The sequence below is a fragment of the Harmonia axyridis genome, chromosome 2, assembly GCF_914767665.1.
Source record: "Harmonia axyridis chromosome 2, icHarAxyr1.1, whole genome shotgun sequence".
Lineage (NCBI taxonomy): Eukaryota > Metazoa > Arthropoda > Insecta > Coleoptera > Coccinellidae > Harmonia > Harmonia axyridis.
Window position 1 is genome coordinate 56,797,974 of NC_059502.1, and position 19,637 is coordinate 56,817,610.

At 35.3% G+C, this 19,637-nt stretch overlaps 1 protein-coding gene across 1 annotated transcript; it reads right to left on the minus strand.

Moving 5' to 3' along the window:
* Window positions 1-13,034: 13,034 nt before the first annotated feature.
* LOC123673501 lies at window positions 13,035-19,061 on the minus strand. The gene is made up of 5 exons (XM_045608019.1): window positions 18,688-19,061; window positions 16,299-16,401; window positions 15,912-16,001; window positions 13,279-13,434; window positions 13,035-13,190 (listed from the first exon to the last, which is right to left on the minus strand). Exons 1-5 carry the CDS (start codon window positions 18,969-18,971, stop codon window positions 13,125-13,127), a joined length of 699 nt encoding a protein of 232 aa, XP_045463975.1. The 5' UTR covers window positions 18,972-19,061; the 3' UTR covers window positions 13,035-13,124.
* Window positions 19,062-19,637: the final 576 nt, after the last annotated feature.

The window sequence follows — 19,637 nt, forward strand, 5'->3', positions numbered from 1 at the left end:
CGAAAGTCGCTACTTCAATCTTTTCAAGGTTTTTCAAGAGTAAGTGAGCATAACAGTGTTTTGGACATCTTAGAAATGACCAATCAACGGCATCATTTCAAAATTTTATTTGTTCTGTCAAAATTTTATCGAATTTTAATTTTTCAATTTTGACAGAAAAATGACTTGAAAAGTATGAGAAACGATACGGAAATCAAGTGAAAAGGGACCAACACCATTAAAATCCAAGAAACTAGTCCCTTCAAAAGTCGCCACTTTAAACTTAATGTTTTTCAAGAGTAAGTGAGCAGACCAGTGTTTTAGACAGTTTAATACCTAAAAACTTCACTAGTTTTACTTTAACAACACATTGAAATTGTTAAAATTCACTACAAAACTGGTGAAAATTTTGCCGTCACATAAGTACTTATGGCTTCGTCGGAAATTGTGAAACTCATGGAGAAATTTGTGGTGTAGGAACAAGTTAGTTATGTGAAGAATCAAAACCATTTACGCCGCTCAACAAGAATTGAAAATATTACTGCGGAGGACAGTATTGTTGACGAAAATCCAGGTCTGTCGATTCCTCGTCGATCTTGGGAATTTGGCATTCCACAACCGACATTACACCGAATTTTGCATGAAGACTTAGGTCTTAGGGGTTTTTAAGTTCAGTTAACATAAGAGCTTAAGCCGGTCGATAACCTGGAACATCGTATTTGCGCTGATTGGGTCCTTGAAATGCATCAAAATGATCCGGATTTTCATCGAATAATCATTTTCAGTAATGAGGCCAATTTTCACATTGTAGCCTACGTTGATACGAATAATATTAAAGTTAATGAAAAAGTTAAAGTTTATGGTTAGAATTGTAAGATATTGATGCGGACGACGTTTATTTTCAATTAGACGGCGCTACGTGCCACACATGAAACGAAAAAATCGCAATTTTGCAAATAAAGTTGTCGTGTAATTTCTCGAAGAGATAATCACAATTGGCCAAGGAGAGCTTATGAATTAATACCTTTACACTCTTTTCTTTGCAGCCACGTGGAAGAAGAGCTATATGTCAATGATCCATAAACGATTCAAGACCTAAAAGAGGGAAATTATGAAGTTATCATGGACATACATCAGTAAATGTGCGAATTGGTCATGGAAAATTTCATTAAAGGATATGGTGCTGCAACCGTAGCCGTGTCGGCCATTTGGCTGATATCGTTTTCCATCCCTAATGGTATGCCTTCCTCTTCACAATGAAATAAACATCCCACGATTTTTTCAAAATAGATTCTTTTCTCAACATAACTATGTAACCACCCTTCAGAAAACCTTTCATATATTGGCTCTGACCTTTTGTTTACTAGATATGATTGAGAAATTTTCGAGTTCTTTCATATTATACACTGCGCAAAAAAATTAACGCACATTCTGAAAATCTCAATTTTAATGAAAGTTAACTCTACATTCATTTTATAACTTATTTTTTATGTTCTCCCGGGAAGGTTTTGAACGAAACAAGATACATTAAATGGAAGAAAAATTCAGGATTTCACCGGATCTTATGTGAAAGAAGAAAAATAAACAATTTTCAAAATACTGGAATGCTGATAAGTGATTTAATACTTGGTATTTCCACCCCTTGCGTTAATTACAGCTCGGCAACGACGGTTCATACTCAAAATGCTTAAAATTTTCTGATCTAATACTTCCCAGATTTCTCTGAGTTGGATTCCTAAGTCCTAAGAGTAGCTGGATGATTTTCTGAACTTCTCAGTCTTCTATTGAGGTTGTCCAAAACCTGCTCAATCGGATTGAGATCTGGACTTCTTGCTGGCCATTCCATTCGAGAGACTTCAACCTCTTCAAGGTACTCCTGAACGATGCGCGCACGATGGGGTCTGGCATTATCGTCCATAAAAATGAACTTTTCACCAATGTATGGGGCAAATGGCACTACATGCTCTTCAAGAATGTTCCTTATATACCTATCAGCATTCATAGCTCCATTATCAACGACCACTAGGTCTGTGCGAGCAGTCAAAGATATTCCATCCCATACCATAATCAATCCTCCCCCCAAAACCAGTAGTATTCAGGAAATTGCACAGAGCATATCTTTCATGTGGACGTCTCTATACTAGGGAACGTCGATCACAATGGTAGAGGCAGAATCTAGACTCATTTGTGAAGAGAACTCTTTCCTAATCAGCCTTCTTCCCAATGGATATGCTCTCTCGCAAAATCCAAACGCGAGTAAGAGCTGGGCCTCTTGCCGCGACACGAGGCCTTAAATCGTATTCTCTGAGGCGATTTCTTAATGTCTGAGTGCTAATTTGCACCCCATGAGTTTGCTCAAGCTGATTTTGAAGGAGGCGAGCGGTTGCAAACCGTTGTCTCAACGAAGAAACTCTCAAGTAACGTTCTTGAATGGCAGTTGTTACCCGTGGTCTACCCTGTCCTGGTCTTCGGACATTCTTACCTGTCTCCCTGAATCGCTGCAACATTCTGGACACACTTGTATGGGAAACTCCAAACCTTTCTGCAATTCTTGTGTATGTCCACCCTTCTTCTCGCAAAACTACCGCTTGGGCACATTCCTCTTGGGTCAAATTGCGTGTTTCGCGTTGCATAGCGATCGAGTGTAGAAAATCAAACGAAAGAAAAACTATTGATCACTAGAATTGATCGAGAACAACTGATTTCAGAATGGAGCCAATACATTCAAAATCTGATAATCTCATCTTTTTTTATTCCTGCTGGGAAAGAACATCTGTATTGAAGAAAAACGTTGAAAGTGGATAACATATGCATGCATAATTCTGATAAAAATAATTATCATTGAGAACACCTTCAGTTGTAGAATAAATTTGAGATTTCCATAATGTGCATTAATTTTTTTGCGCAGTGTACATCAATTTAAAAGTTGTTTTCTTGTTCAAGGATACGACCCCTGTGCATCTTAACATATTCAATTTTTCCTTATTATCTTCCCTTATTCTTTCTCAATTACCTATTGACTCAGAGATAGAAACAAGCTTATTATCCTGTAGTTCACTAGGAGGATCTATGTTAGTTCTATTTTAGAATCTTTACTACCATTATCTATCTATCTGGAATTGTCTAGCCTTAGCTATTTCAACCGTTTCATCTTTTGCTTCTTCTCGAAGGTTATTAAGTGTTTGTTTATTTTTGACCGAAAGCGTCAGGATAGGTATAGGTAATACTTCAAAAGTTATGATATTTTGACGAGCGATATCAATTCTCAGACGAACATTATGTTAGCTGCTTCTGATCTGGTAAAGAATTTCGATAAGTGAAAAGAGAGAAGAGAGGGAACATTGGAGAAAAGCGGAGTTGAAACTAATTCGGTAAAAGTAATAGAAAGTATATATGCAGAAAATTTGAATTGTCTAATTCTCACGAAATTGAGATCAGAATTGTTCGAGACAAAAACTAAGAAATGCTGTCGTAATAATGTAGCATTTTAATGTCTCTCGGCAAACTGATTCAATACTTTTTTTCAAAACAGTCAGTTAAAGTGGGGTTAAATATTAATTTTGTATACTTGGTTCGTCAAAAAGTTACATTATCTTGTAAACTGAAGCAGTTGGCATATAATTAAATATTACAGGTTATAGGAACTACTTCAAGAAAACATCGGAAAATATAAATTTGAAAAAAAAATGAGGATTTGTAGTACCAGTAGTTCAAAAAATATCATAGGGTGCGTATTTTCTTGAATAAAAAATGCAATATAATCTGAAAAATACACAAATTTCTTCTTATATTTTTCTGACTTAGCTTATTATCCGATTCAGGCTTGATGTTGACTTCTGGGACAACATGTATGTAACTATATAGGAGTCTCTTAGAATTGAATATGTGGTAATTTTATGTCCTCCAGAATTCCAAAGAAAGGCGATTTTCTGTTGGGACAACTTCTGCTAGGACTCAAACATAAAGATTACATGTAAAATTTCAGATTGCCTCGAAAAAGTCTTATTATTGTTGATGGATCAGTTCGTCAGAAACAATAAACGAAAATGGATCAATTTGTCATAATGAGACCTACACCAGATCGAATGTGAAGAAAATAAAATACAACTGCAACGAAGATCGTTCAATCGCTGATAATTCCCGCGCTTAACAGTTTTTTCGATCCCAATTAGATGTGCTTTATTTAGCGAGGATACAAATATTTTCATTTGAATCCTAATGACCTGTTAGAAAATTTTTATCGTCTCTTTTACGATGACATAAACATTTCTCAGGTAGTCGAACTGCAAGATCTTCCCAAGACACTCATCCGACAAATTGGAGGTAATACTTAGGTTTCTCCTGAAACGATAACATCGATTATTGATTACCATTTCCAAGAATTCTTAGCTAGCTGTACCATTTCATCGGAGAGCATCGGAAAATATGTAGTTGGACTTGTTACCGTTGAACAGTGTTCGAAGAAGAAAATCGAGATCGTTATTTCTAAATTTGATGAAGAATTTCTGCGCTCACTTTGTCTCAGTTTTCGTGTCATGTGTAAAGATACCAATGAAGGATCAAGCACCCCATCAAAGCGAAATTGGTTTCCGGTGAATTTGCTCGAATTTTTTATATGTGGTAGAACTCGTGATGCTGATCAAATGTCTACATTGCATCACTGCTCTAAATTCAACCGTTTAGATTATACGGGGTGGGCTTTTGAAAACGAAACAGACGATATAACAGGCGGAATGAATTCATTTCAAAAATGCTCGGACAAAGAGGGGGACAACTTATTGGATAATATTTGGAACTTTATCCCTTCAACCTTTTGAGTTAGAACACCAACCCCTTAAATTTGAATAGGGCTCATACACAGAGATTCAGCTCGAATTTAGTCTTCACGTTTTGTAGCATTATTGGCGTTATTTTTCAACATTCTCCTATAATTTGTTGCCTCAACTCCTCTAATTGTACTCAGCTGCGTAGAGTAGGTTCTGCTTTTTAGATGACTCCAGAGAAAAAAATTGAGCGGTGAAATTTTTGTAAAAGCTCTTAAACGTACTTTCTTTTGAGTGCTTTTTTGGCGATGTAAAATAAGCAATAGCGTGCCGAGAGAGAGACACAATCTTGTACTCGCCGAGGAATAAATATATTTGGATCTTCTTCAACACTTTCACTTACAGCAGCAATATTTTCCGTCGAGCATGCATTTCCATAATGTATGGTAACATATCCAGTATATTTGATTTTTTTTCACTGTATTACCTCATATGTTCAGATGGACAATCATGGCTCCCATAATCTGCATGTATTGTAGTTACATTACCACACGAGGGTAGGTAAAAGTGACAAGACAAAAATGAAAGAAGAAGAGAACTTTGTTGAATTAAGTTGAAATCGAACCTTGGAAATTTATTTCCGATAATAATCAATGAAAAAAAAATGAAGTTGTATCAGGTTGCATTGCTGATTGCATTCTTCATTAGTTCACTAATTCCTTAGCATTTTGTAGACAGTTGAAATGGGTTGCATCGACCTCTAACTTCTTTTGGTACATCTGATATATAAACATCGACAGAATTTTGCTAATTAGACGTTTCCTTATTATTGCAGTTGAATTCATAACTTTGTAGTCTGTGATTCAGACATAAACTATAGAATGGCATACTTCCAAGGTCATTTATTAAATCTTTTTTGAAATAATTTTCATAAGGAAGTGAAAACTCATATAGAGATATGTAATAAGTGCACGCTTGAAAGGTTCGATTTTTCTCCTTCCAATGAATGCCATTGGGAGTTTCAGAATGAAATGCTGATCTAGAAGAGTGTGAATCTTTAGTTATTTCAAGGAGAAAAAATTCCATAAACCTATGTCTTAATCTTACCAAAATGAAATTAATTCTTGAAATCATCATTCATTCGAAGGTGAATTTATTATACTGATAGGTACTAGTGGAAAATTCATACTAAAATCATCAAAGGATTTACACCCTTGAGCATCAGCATCTTATTCTGAAACAACTACACTCAAATTGAATCTTACACTCTGACAACGTTTAGGTATTATAATAATATTTATTCATCCTTCAGAACCATATTTACATGTATGAATACAAAAAAATATAAAAAGTTATAGGATATGTCCAAAATGATTATATACACTCAAGTAGTATCTGAAAAGTATTCCTGAAGAGAGTAGAAACACTTAGACAATAAAAAATTTTTAACTAACCTATTGAACTCACGAATATTTTCAATTCTTTTCAATTCTAAGGGGAGTGCATTATAAATTTTGATTCCCATATATCTTGGTGATTTTTCGAATCTTGATAAGTTATGATTTGGAATTACCAAATCGTGCAATTGTCGTGTAAAATAGCCATGATTAAAATTCAGAGGCAGGAATGTATTGATGTTTTTTTTAACGTGTTTTACAATTTCAAAAATATATACACAGACCAAGGGTAATAGCCTCAGTTTTTCAAAGAGTAGTCTGCAAGAAGTTCTATGAGATACCCCACAAATTGACCTCACTGCCCTCTTTTGGAGTTTGAAAACTCTTTCAGTAGATGAGGAACAGCCCCAAAGTATAATTCCATATTTTATCCTAGATAAAAAGTGGCTGAAATAGTACGAGAGACATATTTCCCTATTGGTGATATCCATGAGTCTATACAGAGCAAAGCATACAGATGATAAAATGGAACAGAGTCTGGTAACATGATCTTGCCAATTCAAATTTGAATCAATGATTACTCCCAAAAATCTAACCGAATGAACTTGTTCTATTGAACTCTTTCCAACTCTTAGTAAGAGGCTTTTATTTCTGTGGTCTTCAGTATTTTTCAAAGAGTACCTCATAAAAAATGTCTTTTCCGTATTCAGAAACAATTTGTTATCAACAAACCATTCAGAAAATCGTGTCCTGTTATTACAGGCACCCAACAATGCATTCTGCACTGATCCCTCCGAACACAGTAGTGTATTATCATCAGCAAACATTATCAGCTTAGATGGATCATCAGCAGCATCAGAAAGATCGTTCACGAATATCAGGAATAGAAATGGCCCCAATATGGAACCCTGAGGTACGCCACACCCAATTTCAATGAAAGATGAACGCACTCCTGCTACCTCGACCTATTGCATTCTTCTACAAAAATATGATTTTATTAAATCATTTATATGGCCTCTGAGACCTATCGAGTTCATTTTCTCCAGTAACAAATCATGCGCAACAAGGTCAAATGCTTTACTGAGATCCATACAATTTGACAAGCATTTCTCCTTTTTTTCAATACTTTCATAAAGTTTAGTAATGAATGACTCTAATGCAGACTGAGTTGACCTTCCTTGTCTAAATCCGTGTTGACAATTGGATATTAAATTATGTTTATTCAGGAATGAAATAACTCTCTCAAATATTACTCTCTCTAGAATTTTCGAAATTGATGACAACAGTGAAATGGGTATATAGTTTTCAAATATTAGGAAATATACCAGTCTGGAGTGACGCATTCCAACTGTGAAAATTTCAGAGTCCGATGTACGTAAAAAAAATAAACTTTATATGAACTGCATATCCGAAGTACAGTAAAAGATTGTATTCCGATACCGAAATTCGGTAATATCTAAATAGAAATAAGCTCTGAAAATTCATGATAAATCTGATTATTACCAACGCATAAAATTCAAGGGAATAAAAGTGTCCGAAAAAACAGAGTCGTTAAACTCGAATTCGGCCTTCGCTCATTACTCTTTTTATTTGAGGTGCATAAAAAATATTAAACGCCCCTTAATCCTTCATCAAGATGAACTTGTAACCGCAAAGCTGTATATTAATGAAATAAAATAGCTAATTTACTAGAGAAATAAATGGCTTGATTATAAATCGGAGAGTACCTTTAGGATATAAAAATTCGAGTGGAGAACCCACCACGTTTCCAAACATTCTTTCCAAAATACTCGTATCATGGCAATATCATAATTTTTTTCTTCACGATTTCGTTTGAGTTTACCTACATACGAATCGATTATAATGATTGTAAAATAATTTGTCATTATTTTCTATGTTTATGTGTTTTGTTTTATTGATATTCTATGGTCGAAGATTATGGTTATGCATGTTAGGTTATACTGAAGTTCTTTTATGATTGTGTTGTACAGCTGATAAGATATTATTTAGAAGAGAGAATCGGCTTGTTGTTTCGATTCTTTTAGGTAATTATTACTGTTTTATTTATGTATATTTTTATGAAATCAATAAATATTCTTTTAGAGCATCGATCCGAGCCTTTATTTAATAGAAAGAAGATTATATGATTATTATTTTTATTCATCAGAAAAATAAAAATAATAATAATAAATGAATTGACTCCAAATGTATCAATTCGAAATATAAATGTCAATAAGTTTTTATTGAAGATACTTGAATTAACCAAATTTTATTTTGCAATCTCGTTTATTATTAAGGGAATTATTTTCTTGCAATAGTTTTCTGCAATGAAACAAATTAATTCGAAAATTTGAATTGACCATTTTATTCACTTTAATTTGCAATCTCGTTTATTATTTTCAGAGCTTTTTTTCAGTGTGTCTTAAGAGAATTATTTTTTGCAATAGTTTTCTGCAATGAAACAAAGTAATTCGAAAATATAAATTGACCATTTAGAGTTATTAATGTACCAAGGGCATCAAGTACCTAGATGTTTTTGCATCTAGGAAAATCAAAGGCTTCTGGCTCAAGGAACGAAATTTGAATGAAACTTGTTACTAAAACAGTAACTATTCCTACTTTACTACTGCTAAAGATATCCTTGAAACAGGAAATTATAAACCATAGTTTAAAATTTCCTGTGTTATCTTCAATAAGTTCCCGGGGTAAGTTGTTTCGATGGTAATAACTAACGAAAAGAGATGGCAAGACATGCCAAAGCACCAAGTGGGGCGCCAATTTGGCAGTAATTTTTATTACCCTGTCGACGGTAGCTGTGTGCACGTGCTCTCGAAAAGTCACGTAAGTACATTTTTTCATATTTGAACTGTTCGGTCTATCTTTGTTAATTATGAACCTATTCATGCGTCAATTTCCAAAATTGTAGTTACATTAGTAAGGAATCTTATAGCTTGAGTAATGTTTCAATTGATTTTGTTAGTTTGCCATTATGTCTGTGTTCGTATATAAAAGAAATTTGGGGTCCTTTCTGAAGGAGCTTGTTGTTCCTGGCAACAACCTACCCCAATCGACTTTCAATCGTATCTAAAATTCTCATGACACATTTTTTTTTATTCTAAGGATGCGAAACTACATGCGTTAGACAGAGAGAGGTAAGACCTCCGAGACAATTGTTACGTCAAGCTGCTTCTGCTGTTATCAACGACCGAAAACCTGTTAACTGCATCAAGAAAAATTGAATTTTTCGCATGACCTTATATCGACGTTTACGAAAGACGACTATTGTATTGGTAGAAGAACAGGCACAAAAAAGAAGACAAAACAAATGAATATATTAGAACGACTGGAACAAAAACAAAAAACATACAAAAAAAGTGAATGGTGAAGGCAAGGGAAAAGATGAAGAAAAATATCAGAATCAGGAAAAGGCAAAATACGAGAGTACATCGGTAATGATCTGGAATGATACCTACTCCATAATTTGTTATGATCTATATTTAAATTATTGACCAAGAGAACAGTGGATAGAATGTACCACGTGTAAAAATTAGGATCCTACCAAATATTTAAATGGAAATGATAAAGTCACTTATATTTGTGCCTTAATTACTGTGAATCAGATGAAGAGAAAAGTAATGAATAAGATTGCTGATGAATAGAAATGGAGATTGCCAAATTTAATTACAACTGATAAAAGAATAGTTTATAATTACAATATTTTTTTGTTGTTGATTAGTTTAGTTCTGCATTTGAGAAACGTAACATACATAGATCAATAGAAATGATTGTTTCATCAAATACAACCTTCATTATCTTGAAAAAATATTGTCATAATCTAAGCGGAACAATTTGCCCCAAAGGTGGAACAACTCGCCCCATAGCGGGGTTGAATTTTCCGCTTTGAAATTTCACAGACATTTGCTTCTGTAAACAAAACTATTGATATATCAGTAAAAGTGACTACATTATTTCTAAAAACGATAAATATCCGTTCGAGATTATCGCATGTTGAGAATTGAATCCTTCATTTTCCTGATGATATTTCTTATTCATAGTCATATTGGGGTGGAAGACAACAGTATTTCCATAAGCAGTATTGATTCAGATAATAATATCAGAAGTCTCAATTCGAATTTGTTGAATACCCTAACTGGAGTGCCACAAGGTTCTATCCTTGGTCCGATATTTTTCATATTGTTTATCAATCGATTTAATGATATTGATCTTGATGCTTTATTTTCAGTTTTCGCAGATGACATATCATCCTTGATATCTGGTGGTTTTAATAATAATAATAATAAAATGTATTTAGCACCCGGCTTTCTGACAACGCACTTCACGCAAACCCTAATAAAACGACATTTATGCGATTTCACCATCCTCAGAAGAGTATTAATGAGCTGAGTATCAGATTATGTGACCAGTCATTATCTTTTAGCGACAGCACAAAGTTTTTAGGCCTATATGTTGATGCTAACCTCAACTGGAAGTCACACTTTGAATATTTGTTACAAAAAGTTAACTCTCAAAGCTATGTTCTGAGACAGCTGAAAACTTTTCTAACGGAGAAACAACTGATTCAGGTATATCATGCTGATGTTGATGCAAGACTGAGATATGGTGTCTGTTTCTGGGGTTGGTCGACACTCTGTGAGGACGTTTTTGTGACCCAGAAGAGGTGTGTACGTTCTATTGCAGGTACACCAAAAACTACTAGTTGCAAAGACTATTTTAGAAATTTTAAAATTTTGACTGATTCGTCGTTGTTTTTATATGAAATGTGTTTGTACGTTTTTACAAATCCCGATAAATTTAGGAGGAACTGTGATGTTCACAATTTCAACACCAGATATAGCTCGAACTTGGGAACCAATGTTTGTATGTCTAAAGTTTCATTTCGATCTCCCCATAATTTAGGCCCTCTAATATATTTAATAATTTGCCAGATAATATTGAAACTTGTCAATCACTAAATGAATTCAAAATCAAGTTAAAATCTTTTTTATAGAGAATTGTTTTTATCGTGTGGACGAATATTTAAAAATTTTAATATAATATGTTATCTTGTTTTTAATTTTTGTGTATAATTTAGTATAGGTAATATATGTTTGGATTTGACTATTCCTATAAATGAATTGAATTGAATTTGAAAATCTGAACTTTCAGCACCGCTCTCTCCTAGTGTTCTCTTCAATAATATATTCTTCAAAAAGCATGTCTGAAATTTCCAAGGTGTATATGTATATTCTTTCAAACATTTATGTAGGTACTAATATAAAAATGTCGCTTAATTTGTTTTGAGTTAGGGGCTACTACTCCGTTTTTCATTCCTGAACTATAACTACAGAGCCATATTTCACAATCTGTTGACAATTCTAGAAGCCTATAAAAATATTGGAATGAGTAAAAACGTCGCTACTGCTCCTATAAAGGGAAATCCGATCGAACCTAAAATTGCATTGTTTGTCAACTTCAGTCGATTGAAATACAACTTTCCTACTCGATTGGAATAAGCCGGACAATATATTCCGTTTAACGATCGGTAAATCAAAGACTTCCAGATTTTTTACATTCTCAACTGTATATATCTAGGCTCTTTCAGGCGCACGACAAATCATTGGAACCACTTATGAATTAAATATAAATTTCATATGAATGAATTATTTTATTGAAGAGATCTCCCGACCTTACTAACACAAGAGGAAGCTACGATCATTTCCTTAAATTGATATTCCACTTTTTCGTTCGGGGGACACAAGTTTATTTTGTCATACCAGTTTGTTATTTTGGCTTTCTTGGTTATTAATCAATGTCATTCTGGAGTGCATTAAATCATATTGTATACACTCAAAATTACATTTCCTTCTCTAAAATGAAGCCCAAAGTAGATGGAATTAAAGAAGCAGCAAATGGTGCATGTGAATTGCATTTACCGGATATGTCTATGAAACATTACCAAAAAATATATAACTTTTTCAGAGAGTGGTGAATTTAATGCTTGGTGTTCATTAGTTCAAACAATGCAAAATTTTCTTAGGAATCATAAAGCAGAGATTAACGAAATATAAGTGGAAATTATGATTTCAAATTATTACATTTTCGGTTGTAACATAAGCATAAAACTTTAATGAAAAAAAGATTACAGCTTAGGAAGATCGATATCAAGAACATCCACATGATTGTCGACTACCATTAGAGTACTTAGTGAAACTACTAGGCCTAGAATGTCATATAAAGAAAATTTGTAAGTTATAAGTGACTAATATACAGGGTGGCCATTTGAAAACGAAACAGACGAGATTACAGACGAAATAAAGTTTTTTGATAGAAATGCTCGGACAGGTCGATTTCTGTTTCGAGGGGGACAACTTAAGATGTAGGTTACGGACGCATAGCGCTTCAACCCTTGCTACTACAACCCTCACCCCCAAATTTTGAATAGGGAAGATGGGGTGAGTGATACCTCATTTGAAAAGTATTTTTATACTGATTTCAGCACAGTAATTGTTTTTTCATTTTATGCATTATGAATTTGGTAATAAATACTCGAATAATACGTGTTTCTGATAAAAAATACTCAAATCCATGTGTTTTTCTTCAGACTGGCAATATTAATAATAATATATCAATAATTACATATGAAGTGAAATATATACATATTGAAAAATGCTGAATGCAAGATATTTTATTTTAAAAAATATACCTTATAGACAAAATCTAAGGTGCATTTCAGATTATGCACCCAAAGTTAACCAGGAACTGTTGAAAAATCAGAGGCATCAGAATGTTTGTGATATGATACACTGAAATGATTTCAAGTAGGAACATTTAAATTATTGAGCATTATATACTTTAATATCAACACATATGTATATTTGTGTAATGATCTGTGATAAACGTCAACTAGCTAAGTAGGTGTATATGCGTTTGAAAAATTCCTCCTTCCAGTTTTATATTATTATATAAGTCATAAGATTAGGTAATTTTATTTCATATTTTTTCTTTCCATATTCACTAGAAACATCAGGATTGAATACGATCCATTCATGAACTGAAATCAAGGAATCTTCAATAAATAGGTATCGTTTTTTTATAATTTTTTTTTTATTAAAAATATTGCGTGAGAAATTCTTTACTACCTGATAGTAGTATTCCATGTTCATGAAAATTGACGGTTTCATTTTCAAATGAAAACCTTTCTGGACTTGTGCATGAAATATTCGGAAATCTTTCTGGAAAGAAATCTTCATTTGGTACCAAGGCATCCCATACACTTTGCTCCTCAAACGTGTACTCTGGAAATGTATTCTATTTCAACCAAAAAGGGTATAGTTAAATTTATTGTAAAGTCTTGTCTTGAAGCGAATTCCTGACAAAACAAAATCTACGAGTATTATATAACACTCAACTTTGAAGTGAAAAATATATACTCATTGCTTCTATCTTGAAATAGATAGATTAGGACATTTTAGGACTAGGTACCAGGGAAGGTATTGGTATGACCAATTACATACCACCATCAGACCTCCCCAGTGACGAAATGATAAAGAAAACTAGAATCGAAATCTTCACTACCATGAAAAAATGAAAAAGAAAAAAATTGGGAAGGCAAGTCTACAATCCCAGCTATCAAAAAAAATAACATCAAATGGTACCTGATGATCCTAAAACTACGAAGAGGACTGACGTATTCGAGGTTGGTACGAAATGCTCACTATCGTTAAGCCCAAGTATCTTTCAGTCAGATATACCTGCTATTGAAAGATGTGTGGAAATGAACCTAATAAGAATCTATCAGAAATGTAATACAGCGACACGCGACACATTCTGACAGGCAGGGTGAAATCAAAATATTGAGCTCACATATCATCGCCGATTCTAAGATGGTATTGAAGTGACGAAGGAAAGTCAATGAAATAGACAAGAATAACAAGGTATGTTGAGTCAGGGTTCCCGGTCACTCGAGAATTAAAGGAAATGAAGAGGCCAACACATTCACCAGAAAAGAAGCACAAACTCCTTCCTTTGGCCAAGAACCTACAAACAGTATCAAGAAAAGGGAAAACCGAAAATGAAATGCTCTTCCTGGGTTGGGTAATTCGAAATAGTTCCTTTGAAAATTTGATACCGCGAGGTCTAAGAAGTATCTGGATCTAAGCAAAAATATACTACACCTCACTGGATTTCTTACAGGACATTGCCGCCTCAGAAAGCACCTCATGAGAAATGAGTTCAGCAGAAAACGAAGGGTGCGGAAAGAAGGAAGAAACTCAGGATCACCTGGAATTTTGGCCATTTTATGGACAAGAGACTTGTAGAAATGAGGAAGTAACCTTGAAGCCATTCTGGAGTTCACTACTCTAAAACTGGAGGGCGAGCTGTAGACTAACAGGCTTGATAAGGGTCATTATTATTATTTGAATTGGGGTCGTTGTGGCTCGGTAAGCCCCCGAGAACTGCGACCATGTAGATCTTTTGTTATCTACCCTACTCATGGAAACCCAAGGAGGTAATCAATGACGTTGATAAAACTGACAACCTCCTTAGGGGCCTTGGCCGTTACCTCACGGGTATCCAGGACCGGCTTCCTCATATGAATGGTTCTTATGCCAGCCAGCTCTGGACACTTGCATGCCATGTGTTCAGCTGTTTCTGCTTCTGATCCACAGAGCCTGCAAATCTCATCTGCTGTCTTTCCCATACGACACAAATGATGTTTCTACCGACAGTGCCCCGTCAGCAGTCCCACCATCACCCGAAGCTCGGCTCGTGACAGCTTCAAGAGCTTTCTGGCGTAGGTAGGTGAAATCATCTCGAATTTCTTGGCCTGAATAAGTCCAGGAGTGTGTACCAAGTGGGTTATCCAACTCCCATTGCTGGACCGCTGTCTTATATTGGTCTTTTCCTAGCACACAGAAAGGCTCAGGTCCAGCAGGTGATAACCTTGATGCACTTTTTGCAAGTTCATAGGCTTTTTTGTTTCCTTCAACACCACAGAGCCCTGGTGACCATAGTAGAGTCACTTCATCGCCTCTGGCCAGTTGCCTCATGATGTTACGGCAGGTCAACAGGGACCCCTGGCAATACGATTCCAGGGATCTCAGCGTGGTCTGGCTCTCCGTGGTGATGCAGACATGCGCCCCCTTGATGTTCATTTCAAGACACTCCTGAGCGCATATGTAAACAACCAGTATCTCGGTCTGTGAAATAGAGGCCTCACTTCCCAGGGATAAAGAGGTCCTCAGTCTACGTCCATATAACCTAATGGCAGTACCTCTCTCTGATTTTGATCCATCGGTGAACCATATGGATGACTTTTTGTCCAAATGATTCACGAAACTCATTGCACTAGGATGGTCAGTTATGACCGTTTCAAAGGGCGTTTCAAAACCGAAGATGGTTGGCAAAACATCCGATGGCTTTGCCAAGAGGTTTAAATTTAATGTATTCAATATCCTCATATGTCCAACCTAGTTTCCAGGTACGAGCTTTCCATTGTGAGAAATTCTTATTGCTTCCAAGAGGCTACATTTCCGCACATGTAGATGTAAGGGAGGCAAACCAAGTATGAACTCCAGCGCTGCTGGGGGAGCTGTGCGCATAGCTCCTCTAACACCAATGCACGCCAGGCTTTGCAGTTTCAGCAACCGGCTGCGTGTGGTGGCCTCCTCGGTTTTTGTCCACCCTGCTTGATGAGGGTCACAATAAACTATGATGTCGCGGCGCAATGAAATCGCCCTCAAATCTTAATCTAAAATTTAAATCTACTCACTGCGTCCTCCAATGTTTGTCCACATCTGCAAGCTACTGCCTGAAGTATAAGCCATAAACTCAATGGAAAAAAGGCAATAGCACCCTTCCCCTGAAAGAATTACTTTCATAAAAGATATTTCCCATTATAAATAAATAAGGAGAGCACTGACGTGAGTTCATAAGATTTCGAGCGCTCTATCCTCGGCTCTATCATTATCACTCCAATTATATCCTTGTCCTTGGGAGCTTTACATATACAGTTATGTGGTCTCCTAGGATGCCAATAGCGCATGAATAAACGAGCGCTCAGAAACACCTGACTTCATGTCAGCACTTCCCTTATTTTTTTTCGATCTCCTGATTGAATGAAAATTGGTTTGAAAATTTCAAACCAATAGATAACTACCATCAATGCTTGATATTCCAAAACAGCAATGATAATGGAAACCAAACCGTTTTGCATTGGAGCAAAAATAACTCCGACAGTATCGTTGATATCGTCAACCAACCTGAAAAAAAAATTAAATCGAAACTAATTTTATATTTCAGAGTATCTGAAAAATGGGCTGAGAGGGCCTGATCACACAGGGTGTATCTGACTGAATAATACCGAAAAAAATGTAAGTGGTGATTGTGTGATGAAAATTAAGGTGGGTATTTGGTTAAAAATTTTTGAAAAACCTCCCCCCCCAGAAAAGTTACACATCTCCGAAGATTAACAATAAAAATTTTCAACCAATATTATAATTGTATTATCGATATTCGACAGGTTTTTGTTCATTGTTGGTTTTCTATTGTTTTGGTTGTAAAAGTCTTAGCCTAGTAGAATCATCATTTGGTCGGCTGTTGTTCAACAAAATTCTATTCAAGATGAGCTTGCAATACATTTATGTTTTTCTTGTAAACTTCGATGAAAATGTTAGTGAATAAATTGGACATTTTAGCCATGTTTTTTTAAAAGGAAAATTTTTTTCAAAAAAAAAGTTGTAAAGAAAAATATTTTAGGGGTTGACTTCATCCAGAGTCCAACCTAAAATGATAACTCTCCTGTGTTCTTACCTAGAACACAGATGATTCTAAATCCACGACGGGGACGGACAGAAGAGTATTCGAGAATACCAAATGCTCACTATCGTAAGACTGCTGTCCAAATGTATTTCAGGCAGAGATAATTGCAATCGAAAGATGTGTGGAAATGAACGTAGTAAGAAATTATCCGAAATGTGATGAAGCGATACATTCTGACAGTTGATCTGCAATTAAAGCATTGAGCTCACGTCATATCATCGATTCTAATATGGTGACTAAGGAAACTCAATGAAATAGCCAAGAATAACAAAGTCTGTTTATGTTGGGTTTCCGGTCACTCAAGAATTAAAGGACATGAAGAAGCCAACACACTTGCCAGAAAGAGAGCACAAACTACTTCAATTGGACAAGAACCTTTCCGTGGTATAGGTAAATGTACCTTCTCCTTTCAGGAGAAGGGCAAAACCACTCTGGTGAAATCTTCCTGGATTGTATAGTTTCAAAAAGTTTCATCTGAACTTTGATACTACGAGATCTAAGAAGTCTCCGGATCTTAGCAAGGATATGTTAAACCTCATCGCTGGATTCCTTACACGAAATTTCCGCCTTAGGAATCATCTCATGAGAATCAGAAAACGACGATTGCTGAGGAGCAAGAAACTCCGCATAACCCAGTGACAGAACAGCTCGCCAAAGAAAAATTTTCTGAACAAGAATCTTGTGAAAGGTGTTTTTTTTTAGAGCTATAGAACTTTAAATTGCAATAAAACAACGATGGATTATTCGATTGACATGAATTTTATTTATCCGCAAGATAATCTTGTGGCATTACATTTTAAATATGATTTCTGGCATATGACCGCCACGGCTGGCTCGGATGTAGTCCAATCTGGACCAACGACTTTACGTAGCCCCACAGAAAGTAGTCTAGCGGTGTTAAATCACAAGATCTTGGAGGCCAATTCACAGGTCCAAAACGTGAAATTAGGCGGTCACCAAACGTGTCTTTCAATAAATCGATTGTGGCACAAGCTGTGTGACATGTTGCGCCGTCTTGTTGGAACCTCAGCTCCTGGACATCATGGTTGTTCAGTTCAGGAATGAAAAAGTTAGTTATCATGGCTTTATACCGATCACCATTGACTGTAACGTTCTGGCCATCATCGTTTTTGAAGAAGTACGGACCAATGATTCCACCAGCCCATAAAGCGCACCAAACAGTCAGTTTTTCTGGATGTAACGATTTTTCGACATACACTTGAGGATTAGCTTCACTCCAAATGTGGCAGTTTTGTTTGTTGACGTAGCCATTCAACCAGAAGTGCGCTTCATCGCTAAACAAAATAAAATGGACGTAGTGCGCGATACGTATTCCGCACAGAACCATTATTTTCGAAATAAAATTGCACTATTTGCAAGCGTTGTTCAGGCGTGAGTCTATTCATGATGAATTGGCAAACCAAACTGAGAATAAATCACTTAACAGCTGTTAAATCGGTCGCCATCTTGAACAATAATACCAACTTAAAGTTATATACCTCGAAAAAAAACACCCTATAAAAATGTAGAAGTAACCTCCTTGATGTCATCCCAAATACTGGAGTTCATTACAACTCTAAAACTGCAGTATGAGCTAATTGGGAGAATAGTTCTGATGGAGGCACAATAGACCATGAGCTAGCGGTGCAATGAAACCCCCTTCAAATCAAAAGCTAATATTAATCTAATCTGAATCTACTTAGAACACAAAATCAAAAAATACTCACCTCGCTATTTCTGTATAGTACTCAACACAAAATTTGAACTTCTCCCTTGCTTTTTTCTCTTCCATTCGTGGATTCAGTTCTTCGAAGATCGATATAAGGAAGTCAATCCTATCCACAGCAAAAACAAGAAATCCATAATAAAGAATTGTCACACTTGCTCCTTTTGGTAATATGTACCCTAGATTGTATGCATTGCAGAAAATTAAGAAATATTTCCACATGGAAATATTGAAATCTATGGGTAACCAAAAGGGAATGGCAACCCCACACATATTCTCAAACATCACTTCACCTCCATCCGTGTTCTTTGATTCGCAGTTTAAATCCCTTAATAGAAATAATACAACATATGACGAACCAACACAGAAAGTATAATGATGAATGACATTAGTCAAAAATTCAATTTTTCTGGTTAATTTTTCAAAGCGATCACGTTTTCCATGCGTCTCATGGTTGATTTTCCAAATAACATATTCAAGTTTCTTGGAACATATAAAAAAAAATATACCACAGAAGACATAGATAAAGAACAAGACCATAAAAAGAATATCATTGATCAAATCTGGAACGCTAAGACCTAAAAATAAATATATGTTATACAATTGTGAAAATTTCAATTATTCCATTATGAAATAAGTTTAACACCGATCGGATCAGCATGAACCAAGAAGTATCCATTCTGTTCTAATCGTTTTTTCAATTTCAATGAAATATTCTGTCAAAAAAGAACCGGGAACTATCAATGTGGGAAATACCAGATATGAATTATTATTCCTTTAATTCAGTGGAACCATTAGACCCATAAATTGGTTACCAGTGGTATGACTTATACTTCCGCCTCATTTTTGTAGACAAGTTTCAGTCAAGAAATCTTGGTATATATTTCATTTCTACCATTATTTCCAATTGTATCTTACCTCCCAGATACTAGAACTGCCAGATTAAAGTTA